The 16,059-nt window shown below is 44.6% G+C and overlaps 1 protein-coding gene across 2 annotated transcripts in view; it reads right to left on the bottom strand.

Annotated features, from left to right (window-relative positions):
• HEATR3 (HEAT repeat containing 3) overlaps positions 1-16,059 on the bottom strand; it is a 45,691-nt gene that overhangs the window by 24,111 nt on the left and 5,521 nt on the right. For both annotated transcript variants that reach the window (XM_056526341.1, XM_056526342.1), the window contains exons 4-10: positions 15,637-15,749; positions 13,166-13,275; positions 12,564-12,704; positions 6,759-7,039; positions 6,079-6,169; positions 4,610-4,764; positions 281-363 (exon numbers count right to left, since the gene is read on the bottom strand). In XM_056526341.1, coding sequence (XP_056382316.1) covers positions 281-363; positions 4,610-4,764; positions 6,079-6,169; positions 6,759-7,039; positions 12,564-12,704; positions 13,166-13,275; positions 15,637-15,749 — 974 coding nt within the window. The remainder of the gene's footprint in view (positions 1-280; positions 364-4,609; positions 4,765-6,078; positions 6,170-6,758; positions 7,040-12,563; positions 12,705-13,165; positions 13,276-15,636; positions 15,750-16,059) is intronic.

Raw genomic sequence — 16,059 nt, 5'->3', positions numbered from 1 at the left:
TACCATAAGGAGTGGAGTAGCAACATTTGTTTTAATGAGAGTGCCCATTTAAGTGAGAGCAGTGGGGAAAACGGCGCTTCTGTTAAGGAATTTAGGGGCCAAATTCAAAATGAACGTAACTTAAAAGAATGACAATAGTGCACAGTGCAGCACTATTTTTCTTAAAACTTTATAGATACAATTTATAACATATTGAGATGAATGATTCTATTATAATACAGACAGACTACTTTATAAACGGCCACAACTTTTCCAGCCCATCCAAACCCCAGGAAATTACTTTGTAATCAATGACTTCCACGCAGAATTGTGTCTACATATTTGTAAAGCAGCATCATCTGGAAATCGAGTTTTTTCAAACACCTAATGGAGTAAAAGTAAAACAAAAAGAACAAATTAGGCCATATGTGCACATTAAAATTACTTAGCTTTAGCCAATAATAGGGACAATAATGACTTCCTCAAGAGAACTTTAACTGGTTAACGACTCGAGCCCACGCCATACCGGCATGCCCTCAGCTGATTCTTGTAGCTGGGGGACGGCGTTAATAGCCAAAATGCAGCGAGGTAGTGATGGCAGTTTTTGCGCAATTTAAGCAGAAATGCGGCAGAATTTCTGTGTGCTTAAAACACAGAATTCTGCAGAAATTCAAAGCCCCATTGAGTTCAATGGGATTCTGCCCGCAATTCTGCTAAATATAAAAGACAGGTCTTTAAATTATGCAGAATACAGAATTTCCCTTGTGTGAATGGGACAGCAGAGTCCCATTGAACATAATCAGCATTACATTTCCGCAACATTTCTGGCGGAATTATTCAGCGGAAATTATGCCATGTGAACATAGCCTAAATGAGCTAAAATCCCTTTGTGTCTATGGGCCAAGGAAGAGAGACAATGTAGTGAACAGCCTGGGATGCTTGGATGTGACCTAAGAACATAGAGACCACATAGGAGAAATGGCATGCTGGGTACTGACAACCAGGACATTTAGAAACAGTCACTATAAATGTGACATTTTAGTAGATTTTTATGCTTACCGTAAAATCTCTTTCTCGGAGGATCCATTGAGGGACACAGAGACTGTGGTATATGCTGCTGCCACTAGGAGGCTGAAACTAGGCAACAAAAAAAAAAAAGAAGGCCCTTCCTAGCAGGATATACCCCGCCTACTGGCTCTGAGCTAACAGTTTAGTCCCAAAGCAGTAGGAGAGAACTGACAGGGAAAGAAAAAAACATTAACTGTCCAAGGAAACAGACAAAAATGAACCGAACCAACCCTCGGACAGGCAACTGAACCAAGGACACCAGAACAAATGAGTGGATGCTGTGTTCCCCAATGGATCCTCCGAGAAAGAGATTTTACAGTAAGCATAAAAATCAACTTTTCTTGTTTGGCTCCATTGGGGGACACCGAGACCGTGGGACATCCAAAGCAGCCCCCGGGGTGGGAAAAAAAACTCAAGTAACTCAGGTGGAAGGCAGGGCCACAGCCGCCTGCAACACCTTGACACCTGGTAAAACTTTGTAAACGTGTGCAAGGACGCCCAGGTGGCCGCCTTACAGATTTGTAAGGCCGAAGCCTTGTTGCAGAGAGCCCAGGAGGCCCTGAAAGAGACCCGGAAAGGAGGAGGAGTCTTCTTGATTTTTTTTTCCCACCCCGGGGACTGCTTTGGTACGTCCCACGGTCTCTGTGTCCCCCCAATAGAGCCAAACAAGAAAAGTAGATTTTTATGCTTACCGTAAAATCTTTCTCGGAGGATCCATTGGGGGACACAGCAGCCACCCATTTGGTGTCTTCGAAGCAGGAAGTCCCTTACGACGACCCTCCGTAAGCACAAAGAAAGTCCCACTGGCGAAAGGAAGAAGTAACCGAAAGTTAAATCCGAATGGCCTGTACCACATCAAGACCATGAAGCAAACGTTCCCTTGGATGGGACGGAGCTGGACAAAAAGGACTGAAGGACAATATCCTCATTTAGTTGAATGGCGGAGACCACTTTAGGCAAAAAGGACGGGACCGGATGGAAAACAACTTTGTCCTGGTGTAAAACCAGGTGGGGGGAGCAAAGAAACTCTCTTAATGTAAGTAACTGCAGTGAGGAAGGCAGAGCCCGCATGTTCCGGCAGAACGTCCTGTGATGAAGGACCAGGAGGACCGGGGCGCGCAGTGGTGCAGGACGGACAGGTGGGTTCAGCAGAACCACAAGGCATTTTAGTTTTGCAACCCACACAAGCGTAGTAAGTGACCAGGGCTGCAGTGACCCGTCTGGCGTGGGGTTCGGACATAGGTGTAACAAAAAGGAAGACAGCAAAAACAAAATGAAGCAGTCTCACCCAGTGTCTGTATCCCTCAGTTGGAGATAAGAAGCAGGCTGTGTGTGAAGAGCAGACCCTCGGAGAGACAGAGACACACACACAGACACACAGACACACACACACACACACAGGAGCAGGGCCTAAAGAGCAGGGCCAGAGCATTAGCCTGGCCCTCATTGGACAGAAATTACCCCTGCAGCACGCGCACTGCACCGATTGGAAGATAGTGACTCCCCGCCCCAGTGTTCACGCTAAAAACCCATAGGACAGGAGAGAGGGGCCAGATCCCCGCCGAAATACCGCCCAGGAGTGGGCGGAGCTAATTGCCGCGATAAGGCCTCAGCCGCAGCCTCAATTAATACACACCTGCACTCTGGACGCTTTACATGGAGTGTGTCCAGAGAAGAGAAAAAACTGCCAACCTCTATAATGTATGTAAAATACCAGAAGATATGCATGCCTATATCCTATGTCAGAGGTTTTTGTAACAACTATAGATTACCATGTCAGCTAATTTTGCTTGATGTTGGATCCGGTCATCCAGATCTGTATATTGTATATTGCATACTTTTGGAATAAAATATATTAAAAAAAAAAAAAAACTGCCGACCGTGCGCATGCAATGCGGCCGACAGAAAAGATAAACCCCCGGGCTTCGGTCGCCTCACATGTGGAGGCGGCCAAAGCAAAAGTAAATGCGGGCCATGCGCGTGCAGCGCAGCCGCCGGCAAAGTAGGGCTGTAAAAACGCCCCAGTGAAAACAACATTAACCACTGTCCTAAGCACCACTGCTTCTGTCCCGTTTTCAGAATGGCCGAGCAGGAACTGCCCCTAAAAAGAATAAAAAGGAGTGGGCCTAAAACAGCGGGGGCTACAGAGGTTGAGAATCCTGAATAAAAAGATAGATTCCTAGGAAAAATAGGGGGGGGGGGGGGTTAAGGTGAAGGAAAAGATAAGGAAATACTCACCTTGTCCCGGGAAACTTACCTACTGAAGTCTTCGGCCAACTATTATATGCCTGCATCATGCCGGGCTGAGACAGTGAGACAAGCAGGGTAGGTAGGGGGACTTGAACCCAAAGGTGCAACCCCGGGAGCTGACAGGTGGCAAGAAGGGGTTGACAGTGCATAACTCGATGCCTGTGCCCCTTCTTCGCAAATGGGGGAACAGTGAGCGCTATACTCCTGAGCCCCCACCAAAAAATGAGAGAGAAATAAAAGAGAGAAAAAAAAATACATCTAAATTACACATCCCTAAAGTAAAAAATACTAGTGTCAGCAGCATATACCCCACGGTCTGTGTCCCCCAATGGAGCCGAACGAGAAATAGAGTATTATTAATAAACACAAAAACTTGTTAGAGTACACCTAAAACATATACACATAAGATCTGTTAAGAACAAATAGTGGGGGAACACAAAAGATTAATGTCAATATAGTACATGTACATCCATAAATAGTTAATATAGGCTACATCAATTTTTGTATAGCATAAAGGACCAATTAACACAATATTGCACATTGCCCTGTATAGCAGCTAACACCTCTATAGCCACAAGCAGATATAATGCACTTGGAATGAGACACTTTGTTCAAGTTTGTTTCCTGCACTTCCTTCTGGTGCTTGAGTATACTTATTACTGCCTGTGTATTAATATAATATAATATAATATAATATATATATAATGAAAAATTTGAATGTAGTGCATGCCAGCGTCCCAAAAAACCTGATCAGATCAGGTTCCAACAAGAGACGCAGCACTCCAGAATCAGCAAATGTGTATTTACTCCATCATATCAAGTCCAACAAGCTTGGAGTGCTGCGTCTCTTGTTGGAGATAGATAGATATATATATATATCATATACATATACACACACACACACATGTTATTTATTGGGCATATTGCAATATTAGTAGTTTTTATTACATGAGCACTATGTCAGCTATGTCCATTTGTGACTACAGCTGCTACGCAGGGTGTGTCATTTGATCTATTATGCTAAACAGCAGTGTTCCCTAACCAGGGTGCCTCCAGCTGTTGCAAAACTACAACTCGCAGCATGTCCGGACAGCCTTTGGCTGTCCGGGCATGCTGGGAGTTGTAGTTTTGCAACAGCTGAAGGCACCCTGGTTGGGAAACACTGCTATACAGAATTGATGCATCATATATGAATTTGCTTGTTCATAGCCATAGAATGATATAGGATGATACAACTGGCTGGTGGGACTGGCCCCTTTATGGCAGATTACACCACTAAGGAGGATAGAGTGTGCACTAGTTTGGACAGCACCTTTTTGGGGATGAAGTGGTTCAGGAGAGCTGAGTGGACTTCAGATGACAGGCACAGTGGTGACATAAGTTGGCCTCCGTCAGCTACTGATTTTTCTAGGCATGTTTCACTTTCATCGCTGCTAGAAAATTCATCCCATTCATCATCAGAGGGCTCTATAAAGAAAGAGCGTAGTTATCACACCCTAAAAATAAAAGTGAACATTTAGTAGCTGTACTAATTCAGATTGGCCACCATTGCCATCACAGCTCATCAGCAGGCTATAGGTCCCTCTTTATGTTAAAGGGCGACTCCATTTTTTTTTTTCATTTGAGCCCATGATGGAAAGTTTTAATATGGTGTATAGTTTCTATTACCTCCATGCGCCGCTTTGTCCTGTTTTTATACACGGGACCCACACTCTGAAGTGCTGCAGTGCAAATCTCTTTGTTTTACAGTTGTCTCTTACCTTTCCCAACATTCCCTGCGGCCAGAGACAATGTCATAAATCACATAGGGGTACATTTGTCATGGTCTTTAGAGCTTTTTTCGCTTTTAATTGGAGCATGAAATGTTGCATGTGTGCCAAAGCTTAATTTTTTGCGACTTTACACAGTAAGCAAAAAGTGACAAAATGATCTTATAATAGTCCATTTCAGTTTTCACTTTGCAGTGGTAATGGATTTATCAAGTGCGAATGTTGCACAAAAAGTCACAAACCTGTCAAAACTACACCAGCCCAGACCGGGCTTACAAAACTGCTTTTAGAGAGCACTTTTTGCGCAACTGCGACTCCATGTGTAAAAAAAAAAGTTGCAGATAGGAGGAGGAATCAAACAAAATGGTGCTGTACAGGGATTTATTGTTTTACTTACGTGCGCCAAAATTAACCCCCTGCGATAGTATAATAAATATGTTGCACGTAAGCATAAATAAAGCAAAAATAAATTACTTTAAAAATGTACTTTCTAAAGAAGACAATAATAAATTTCCCCCATGCTTAACAGGGAAACGTGGCTATGCTGCAGTTAGTGGATAGTAGGGTTGGAAGGGAATACTGAAGTAATGCTATCCCACCACAGCAGCATAGCCACGCTTCCTTGGAGACCAGGTGACTTATGACCGGTTGTCTTTGGCCAGATGGAATGCTGGGAAACTTCAGACACAACAGTAAAATAAAAAGACTTTCACTTTAGCACTTCTGGGTATAGGTCAAGTGTATGAAAACAAGAAAAAAGGAGCGCACAGAGGTGTCCCATACATTATACACACTATATACCTTAGACTCATGGGCTCAAAGGCTGAAGAAAAGATATCCTGGCATATCCCTTTAATCTTTAGTAGTGGAGCTAGATGCAGATGTAGCTACTACAGTCAGTCTCTCTTACTTCTTTCTTTCGTACTTCAAACATATCTTTTTTTTGCAGATTCAGCCCTTTCTATACACAAAACCAGAGAATATACTGGATACTAGTAAAATCTATACAAACCGTCACTACAGCACATGTTCACGATCATCTCCAGAGCAGACTTCTGGGCCACCAGTAAGAAAGAAGCTTGTCTAAGTTCCTCATGTGAAACCTTAAATAAAAAGCACAACCAGTTATATGTAAGAGTAGGTTTGGGCAAATGGATCATCCATTTTTAATCAATTTTTTGTACAAGAATTTTACAGCACAGGTGTAAAAGGTAGAATTTAGAAACAAGTAGTCTTTGAAGGAGACCTGTTAGCTCTCCTGGCATGTCTGTTTTAAGAATACTTGTACTCTTCATAAAATGTGTTACCAGTTGGGGTGTCCCTATACACTGATCCCATCCAATCTGAGCAAGAATATGTAGGGACACACCACTTTAAATGGTACCAGCAAAGCTGAACGCCCACCCATCTTCAGATCAGTGTGGAGACAATCAGCTCCTTGCAAGGACCTGCGTCTCACCATGCTAACGCGAGTTCAACTATGCAGGTACCCATTAACAGAAGCCAGGATTGATTGAATTGAGGTACCGTTGCATGCAAGAAAAAAATAATAATAATATTAAAATAAAAAAAAATAAAAAACACACAAAAAACCCATAATAAAATTCCCTAGTGCTGTGATGAACAAAGCCTAATGTAAATATATATTATAGACACACAAACATGCATGTAAGAACATTTAACTTGACTTACTGGGATTAAATCTGAGAAATTATCATGATTCTTCTGTTTTACAGCCCTGTCCACCATCCCATCATCTTCAGTCAGAGAAGCGTCTTCAAGAATAGCTGCAGCCTCTTCTGCTTCAGACTCTGTGGCAGCAGTATTCAGTCGCATAGTTTCTGTTTCTTTCATCTGTATAATAAACTGCCCCCCATCCTGAGAGAGCACTTCAGATAGTATCCTTAAAATGGCATTAATGGAGTCAGCCTGGCTGAAAGGGGGTAGCTTTTCTTTCACGTTCCAAACAGTACCTGCAGTATCCAAAAAAACAACACAAAACATACATATAAACAAAATATATAGCACTGAATATCAAAATGTAGGGATCGACCGATTATCGGTATGGCCGATATTATCGGCCGATAATCACAATTTTGGGCATTATCGGTATCGGCAATTACCTTGCCGATAATGCCCCGGCCCCCGCACCGCGAACGCCCCTGCCGCACCGCGACGGCCCCCCCCGACCCACCGCGTCGCACCCCCCACCGTAGTGCTGGGCGGTATACCGGTATGGATTTTTGCCCATACTGCTATACCGGTTAGGCCCCTCCCCCACCCTCCGAGTCAATAAAAAATAAATAAACTTACCCGTAATGGGGGTGGTCCGGGCCATCCATCCTTCCTTCATGTAGTGTCCGGCGCCATTCCGGGTGGAGGGTGAACCGGTCCAGGCTGTCCTTCTCCGGGGGTCCTCTTCTCCACTCCGGGCAGGCTCCGGCCTAGTACGCTGCATAGACGCCGCTAAGCCGTGACGTCAGGTGCGTCGCTGTGCACGGGCGTCACTGCGCAGCAGCGTCTATGCAGTGTACTAGGCCGGAGCCTGCCCAGAGTGGGGAAGATGACCCCCGGAGAAGAAGGACAGCCCGGACCGGTTCACCCTCCACCCGGAATGCCGCCAGACACTACAGGAAGGAAGGATGGATGGCCCGGACCACCCTGACAGGTAGGGGAGAGAACCGGTTGGTGGCGGCGGCGGCCTATTGCCCCACAAAAGCCACTGCAGTGCATTGATTTAAAGTGCCCGCTTTAAATCAATGACCTGCAGCGGTGTCGAGCGGGGATAAATAGCTGATAACTTATACCGGAATATCGGTATAAGTTATCGGCTATCGGCCCTAACCTCCACCGATTATCGGTATCGGCCCTAAAAAAACGATATCGGTCGATCCCTATCAAAAAGTATTTGGTTTGAGCTCCTTTCTAAAAAAAAAAAGTTAGTATTTACTGATAGTCTAAGGGAACCTTAAAAAAAAAAAAAAAAAAAAAATTTAAGTTATATACTTATATTGTAAACAGCCACCACCAGACCTTTTGCTTTTACTACACACTTAGTATAAATGCTTTTGTCTGTGGTTCAACGTGGCGTTGGTGGATGGAGCGAGACATGATGTCCCAGATGTGCTCAATCGGATTCAGGTTTGGGGAACGGGCGGGCCAGTCCATAGCATCAATGCCTTTCTCTTGCAGGAACTGCTGACACACTCCAGCCACATGAGGTCTAGCATTGTCTTGCATTAGGAGGAACCCAGGGCCAACCGCACCAGCATATGGTCTCACAAGGGGTCTGAGGATCTCATCTCGGCACCTAATGGCAGTCAGGACAGTTCTGGCAAGCACATGGAGGGCTGTACGGCCACCCCACACCATTACTGACCCACTGTCAAACTGGTCATGCTGGAGGATATTACAGGCAGCAGAACGTTCTACACTGCATCGCCAGACTCTGTCACATGTGCTCAGTGTGAACCTGCTTTCATCTGTGAAGAGCACAGGGTGCCAGTGGCGTATTTGCCAATTCTGGTGTTCTCTGGCAAATACCAAACATCCTGCACGGTGTTGGGCTGTAAGCACAAACCCCACCTGTGTATGTCGGGCCCTCATGGAGTCTGTTTCTGACCATTTGAGTGGACACATACACATTTGTGGCCTGTTGGAGGTCATTTTGCAGGGCTCTGGCAGTGCTCTTCCTGCCCCTCCTTGCACAAAGACGGAGGTAGCGGTCCTGCTGCTGGGTTGTTGCCCTCCTATGGCCTCCTTCACATCTCCTGGTAGTGCCTCCATGCTCTGGACACTACGCTGACAGACACAGCAAACCTTCTTGCCACAGCTCGTATTGATGTGCCATCCTGGATGAGCTGCACTACCTGAGCCACTTGTGTGGGTTGTAGACTCAGTCTCATGCTACCACTAGAGTGAAAGCACCGCCAGCATTCAAAAGTGACCAAAACATCAGCCAGGAAGCATAGGAACTGAGGAGTAGTCTGTGGTAACCACCTGCAGAACCACTCCTTTATTGGGGGTGTCTTGCTAATTGCCTATAATTTCCACCTGTTGTCTGTTCCATTTGCACAACAGCATGTGAAATTGATTATCAATCAGTGTTGCTTCCTGAGTGGACAGTGTGATTTCACAGAAGTGTGATTGACTTGGAGTTACATTGTGTTGTTTAAGTGTTCCCTTTATTTTTTTGAGCAGTGTATACAATATATAATACACATACACAAGGTTTACAGTTCCTACATTTAGCAGAATTCATTCAGGGAACACAAAAGGAAGTCAGTTCCAAAATTCAGTCGTAAGTCAGTATCCTAATTCACACTGTGCGATTTAGAACAAATAACTGCATGTGATCATCTGCAGTACATTTAATTCTGCTCGCAGTCTATGATGTTACTTTCATTCTTTTGTAGTATTGCTATTAAAGTAACTTTATAGCCTGGGGACAGAAAAAGCTCTATATATTGCAGATGACTGCATGCAGTAATTTATAAAATTAAAGTAATTTGTTATATATGTGATTCAGGATACTGACCTACGACTGAATTATGAAATCAACCTCCTTTGTGTTCCTTGAATGAATTCTGCCAAGAGTAGCAATTGTAAACACTGTATATTTCCCGCACTCTCTAGTACTTAGATTTGTGTCATTTATTTTTCAGTGGCTTTTAACCCGATAACTACCATGGACGTCTATGCTCGTCCAATGGCCGTTAACCGGATATGACACGGGCTCTCAACTCGAGCACGCGTCATACCAGCCGGCCCCCAGCTGATTCCTATAGCTGGGGCCGGCGTTAATAGCCGACATGCGGCTATTAACCCTCTAGATCACTGCTGTCAAAGTTGACAGTGGCGTCTAAAGGTGCCTGTATCCCGTCCCTGGTGGTCCAGTGGGGTGGATCCACTGCTGAGGTAGCCTGAGGGCTTACCTCTCCTCCTGTGCCAGCTCCGATGCTCAGAATGATAAAGCCTGGCAGGACCAGGCTTTATCAATAGAGCGCAGAGCACACAGATCAATGGGATTATAGGTTTCCCCATTAATCTGTATGAGGAATCAAATGATTCCTCCTGAAAGTCCCCTAAAGGGAATAAAAGTGTAAAAAAAATAATAAAAAGTGTAAAAAAAAAAACGTTTAAAGGGGTACTCCGGTGCTTTAACAGCTATCACACCCCCTCCCGTAGGCTTGCATTGAGGGGCGGAGCGTGACGTCACAGGGGGCGGAGGCGTGACGTCACACGTCGCCGGTCCTGCGGTCGACCATAATCAGTCCCGGAGCAAACACGCTCCGGGTCTGATTACAAACGGGGTGCCGCGTGCATGATCCCGGGGGTCCCGCGATCAGGCATCTTATCCCCTATCCTTTGGATAGGGGATAAGATGTTTAAGCACCGGAGTACCCCTTTAAAACCACACACATTAACATTTTAATCCTTATTAAAAGTTTAAATCACTCCCCTTTTGCCAAATTCCATATAAAGATATATAAACATAATAAAAATAAACATATATGGTATCGCCACGTGCGGAAATGTCAGAACTATAAAAATATATCGTAAATTAAACCGCACGGTTAATGGCGTACGCGCAAAAAAGTTCCAAAGTCCAAAATAGCGTATTTTTTGGTCACTTTTCATACCATTAAAAAAAAGGAATTAAAAGCAATCAAAACAAAAATGGTGCCGATTAAAACTTCAGATCACGGCGCATAAAATTAGCCCTCATAACAGCCCGTACGTGGAAAAATAAAAAAGTTATAGGGGTCAGAAAAGGACAATTTTCGTGCATGTAGTTATGATTTTTTCCAAAAGTACGACAAAATCAAACCTATACAACTAAGGTATCATTTTAATCGTATGGACCTACAGAATAAAGATAGAGTGTCATTTTTACCGAAAAATGTATGGCGTAGAAACGGAATCCCCCAAAATTTACAAAATGGTGTTTTTTCTTCAATTTTGTTGCACAATGATTTTTTTTTTCGTTTCGCCGTAGATTTTTGGGTAAAATTACTGATGTCATTACAAAGTAGAATTGGTGGTGCAAAAAATAAGCCATGAGATGGATTTTTAGGTACAAAATTGAAAGGGTCAGGATTTTTAAAACGTAAGGAGGAAAAAACCAAAAAGTGCAAAAACAGAAAAACGCTTTATCCTTAAGGGGTTAAAGAAATTTTTTTTAATAAACTATAGGCAACTGGAGAACTTTTCCACTGCACAGATTTTGATAAATCCATCAGTGACTTTCTAAATGTTCAATAAGAAATACTGTGTGTGTAAAAAAGAAAAAAAGTCTGGTAGCGGCTGCTTACAATAAGTGTGAATACAAGAGTTTTTAATTATTTTATAAACTATCAGCTGCTTTACTGGCACTATACTCAGTACACAGGGTTATAGAGCGGGTGAACCGGATTATTATTATGCGTCACTCACCCGGATTGGTACCGTTGTTCTAAAGATATGCTCTGTATTAGCCTCAGCTGCTTATATGTAAATTCTCAGCTTCGCAAGGCGGGATGCGGCATACCCAGCATCCCTGCCTCCATCCCCTCTGCTTTCATGTGATTGCCCACCTCATGAATATTCATGAGCATATCGGAGCAGAGGGGAGGAAGGCAAGGATGCTGGGTATTCCAGCTCCCACCTATATTGTGCAAAGCCGGCCATTTACAATTTAGCAACAGAGGCTAATACAGCATTTATCTCCAGAACAGTGGCACCGATCCGGGTGCATCATTTTAATCCGGATATATTATTTTAATCTAGTTCACCCGCAATATAACCCCGTGTATTGGGTTTGCCAGTAAACCAGCAGACTATCAGTGAATACTACATATATGTAAGTGTATTCCTATGTTAAAATATGTTTACTTAAAGAAGAACTACGGGATTGAAAAACGTACCCCCTATCCTAAGGATAGGGGATAAGTTTCAGATCGCGGGTGGTCCGACCGCTGGTGCCCCCCCCGCGATCTCCTGTGCAGGGCCCCGGCTCTCTGGTTAGAGAGGGCGTGTTGACCACCGCACAAAGCAGCGGCCGACATGCCCCCTACATACACTGCTAACGGAGAGCCGGAAATTGCCAAAGGCAGCGCTTCGGCTCTCCCATAGCAGTAAATGGAGGGCGCGTGTCAGCCGCCGCCTCGAGCGGTGGTCGACACGCGCTCTCTATGCAGAGAGCCGCGGCCCCGTACGGGAGATCGTGGGGGGCCCCAGCGGTTGGACCCCCCACGATCTGAAACTTATCCCCTATCCTTAGGATAGGGGATAACATTTTTAATCCCGTAGTTCCCCTTTAATTCACATTTAGCTAAATGTCCCAATTTCTCAATTAGCATAATGACTGCTAGCGATCCCTCCATTAGTGGAGACCTGCAAAGCAGACCATGTATTATATTGATATCCATTAATTTCAATGGCATATTCTGCATATTTTTTGAATAATCTGCATAATCTGAAATCTGAGGGTGTCGAGACCCATTTTTTTGTATATACCTGCAACTAATGTCTGCAAAAGTCTCATCTCCATAGTAGCTGCAGGAGTCATCAGCACATTTTCCAATGTTTGCAGAGCAGAAGCATTAAAGAAGGCCAGAAGTTCTGGATTGTCTTCTGTGACCGTCTGCAGACAGTAAGCTGTGGATAGAAGTTTTCAGAAAGACACAAATTAAATCAATGGAAGAGAAAAATCAGATAAAAGTATCTTAAAGGGGTACTCCACCTCTAGACATCTTCTTTCCTATCCAAAGGGGATAAAAGGTCTGATCGTGGGGTCTGGCCGCTGGGACCCCCAATATCTCCAGTTCAAAATGCCCGGTTCGGGAGCCAGTGGTTGTGACGTCACACCACACCCCTCCATTTATGTCCATGGGAGGGGATGTGACAGCTGTGGTCGCTCATCACGCCACTCCCATAGACATGAATGGAAGGAGCACGGCCTGAAGCCCCGACCACGGCATTCAGAAAATAAATCCGGTGGCCGGATCCCCTGCGATCATCCATCATATTCCTTATCCTTTGGATAGGGGGTAAAATGTTTAGGGGCTGAGTACCCCTTTAAATCTTCAATGATGCTGGAGAAAGCTGAGGAAACCTACCTGCAGACACTGCCAATTCCAAGTTGCTTGGAAACTTTCTTAAACAATGGATAACAATCTCCACACAGTTTTCTTTGTTAAAGATAGCCAAAGCCTTACTGTTGCTTTCACTACAAAGAGAAATAATAACACTCACTTCAGACACCGTACACTGATACAGTACACAACATATACAGTAAATTAGGTTTCTCTTAACTGGTGTGTGTTATAGGAGGATAAAACTTGATGGATTTTAGTTTTGCACTTACCTCCTGTGTAATATTCTTTGTTGTTTAAATGAAATGATCAAAGCAATAAAGGACTAACAAGCAAATGTGAGACTTCTAAGAAGATAAGATTTCTAAGGCTACCAGGGAATGTGTAGGGCTGGGCGGTATGACCAAATATGTGTATCACGGTATTTTTTTACCTTACGGCGGTTCCACGGTATTTTCACCCCCCCCCCCAAATCATGTGACCCACCAGCGCTGTTCTGCCCCCCCCGCCCCAATCATGTGACCCGCGCGCTGTTTTCGGCTTTCCCCCCCCCAATCATGTGACCCGCCAGCACTGTTCTTCTCCCCCCAATTAATGATCAGCCCAGCGGGGTACTACTCACATATGTGAAGCACTGCCCTCCTCCTCTTTGTTGGGGGCCGCCGGCGATGGAACTCATTGTACGCCAGTGGTCTCCAACCTACAGACCTCCAGTTGTTGCAAAACTACAACTCCCAGCATGCCTGGACAGCCAATGGCTGTCCGGGCATGCTGGGAGTTGTAGTTTTGCAACAGCTGGAGGTCCGCAGGTTGGAGACCACTGCTGTACGCCGTATCCCTATGCCCGGGCTGCAAAAGATAAAGAAAATAATCTTTAACTTACCTACGTCGGCCTTACGCTGGGGACTGGAACGTCTGAGAGCAGTCAGCCTATCACCGGCCGGAGCGATGTCCCGCCCTGAACAGTGATAGGCTGAGCGCACTGTCATGTAAGAAGCCGGCAAAAGCTTCTTACATGACAGTGGGCTCAGCCTATCACTGTTCAGGGCGGGACATCGCTCCGGCCGGTGATAGGCTGACGGCTCTCAGACGTTCTAGTCCCCAGCGTAAGGCCGACGTAGGCGAGTTAAAGTTTATTTTCTTTATCTTTTGCAGCCCGGGCATAGGGATACAGCGTACAGCAGTGGTCTCCAACCTGCGGACCTCCAGCTGTTGCAAAACTACAACTCCCAGCATGCTGTAGGTCTGCAGGTTGGAGACCACTGGCGTACAGTATAGAGTTCCAGCGCACGGTGGCCCCCAACAAAGAGGAGGTGGGCAGTGCTTGCGGGTGACATATGTGAGTAGTACCCCGCTGGGCTGATCATTAATTGGGGGGAGCAGAACAGCGCTGGCGGGTCACATAGGATTAGTTCCCCGATGTGGGAGGGGCCCAACCGGTATTGCGGTATGGGGGAAAATTCCTATCGTGCAGCCCAAAAAATTCGGTATTTGGTATGAACCGGTATACCACCCAGCCCTAGATATGTGATGGGAGAGGGATGCTGGAATACACGGGAAACATATTTATGCAATGTTCATGTTAGGATCACTCATGTTACCAGTATACAGCAACCCAGCCCAGCATTTTATAACGTTGCATACCTGTAGTTACTCGTATGTTGAAATTGGGCAATACTGATGCAAGATACTACTTTTATGATAATTCCACACATAACCATGTCTCTAAGAGTGTGGACCAGTCCGTTTCCTTTAGACATGCAGATGCAAGAGAAGATAAAATCTGCCTTTGATGTGCTGGTGAAACATTGAGAATCACATATATCTAATGAAAAGAAGTTGTGACTTATGATGCATTGGAATGATGTGGAGCTCTCTGCACAGTCTCAGGGTCTGGAGACCACTGGGTACATTGGTGCTTATCTTCACCACTGCGGGTGCACATCGTAGTCAGACGACTGGACGCATTGGTCCGGATGGTGCCCACCCTGCATACCATTTTTTTTTTTTTAAATGGTGCATGGTGTATATGTGAACGTTGTACGTGGATCTGTATGGTTATTGCCTGTACTGGAGGTGCTGTGACTATCAGCAGCGCTCTCTCTTTTTGTCTACTGCTTCAGTGTATCTCAATACCTATTTTACCTTGACCTTGATTTACAAGTACCCTTGTACTTTTAACAGTAGGTGTAGTGCATTGTCCTGGACTACATTTTAGGACACTCATACTATTGTAGGGTTTCTATTATTATTAATTAAAAAGTTAAGTTTTAAATCACTCCCCCCCCCCCCCCCCTTTTGGTTTGCAAGTGAAGATAAACCTTTGATGTGCTGGCGAAACTGAAAATCCCATATATACAATGCATGGAAGCTGTGCCTTGTGATCTATTGGAATGATGTGGTGCTTTCTCTTTGCACAGTTTCTGGGTCATTAGACCACTGGAAGATGCTGCTGATCTCCATTTTATTAGAATTAGATGAATAGATCCACTTACCATACATTCCACAGAATATTAACAGCTTGGTTCGCAATATCTTCAATTTGGTTTTTTGTTGAGTCCTTACTGTTCGTTTCTGGCTCCATGTTGGAATCTAAACCGGTAGAACACTGCGCCACAACACGGAAAACATAGAAAGTCATTGCTTGTTCTAGTGGTGGAGTCAATACATTCTTAACAGTTTGCTGAAAATTGGGGATCAACACCACAACATACGAAATGCGTGTGTAGGACTACCCATGCTAAATAGGTTTAGGCTTCTGTTGGCTCACATACTATGAGGAAGATTTATCCAAACCTGTGCAGAGGGATAGTCGTGCAGTTACCTATAGCAACCAATTAGATTGAAACATGAAAGAAACAGAGGCCTTTTTAATATTTGCCTGACTTCAATGGGTCCAAAAGAAAATCTGCAAGTCT

This window comes from Hyla sarda, chromosome 6, assembly GCF_029499605.1.
Source record: "Hyla sarda isolate aHylSar1 chromosome 6, aHylSar1.hap1, whole genome shotgun sequence".
In the NCBI taxonomy this organism is placed as follows: Eukaryota; Metazoa; Chordata; class Amphibia; order Anura; family Hylidae; genus Hyla; species Hyla sarda.
This window is presented reverse-complemented; position numbering and strand designations above follow the sequence as displayed.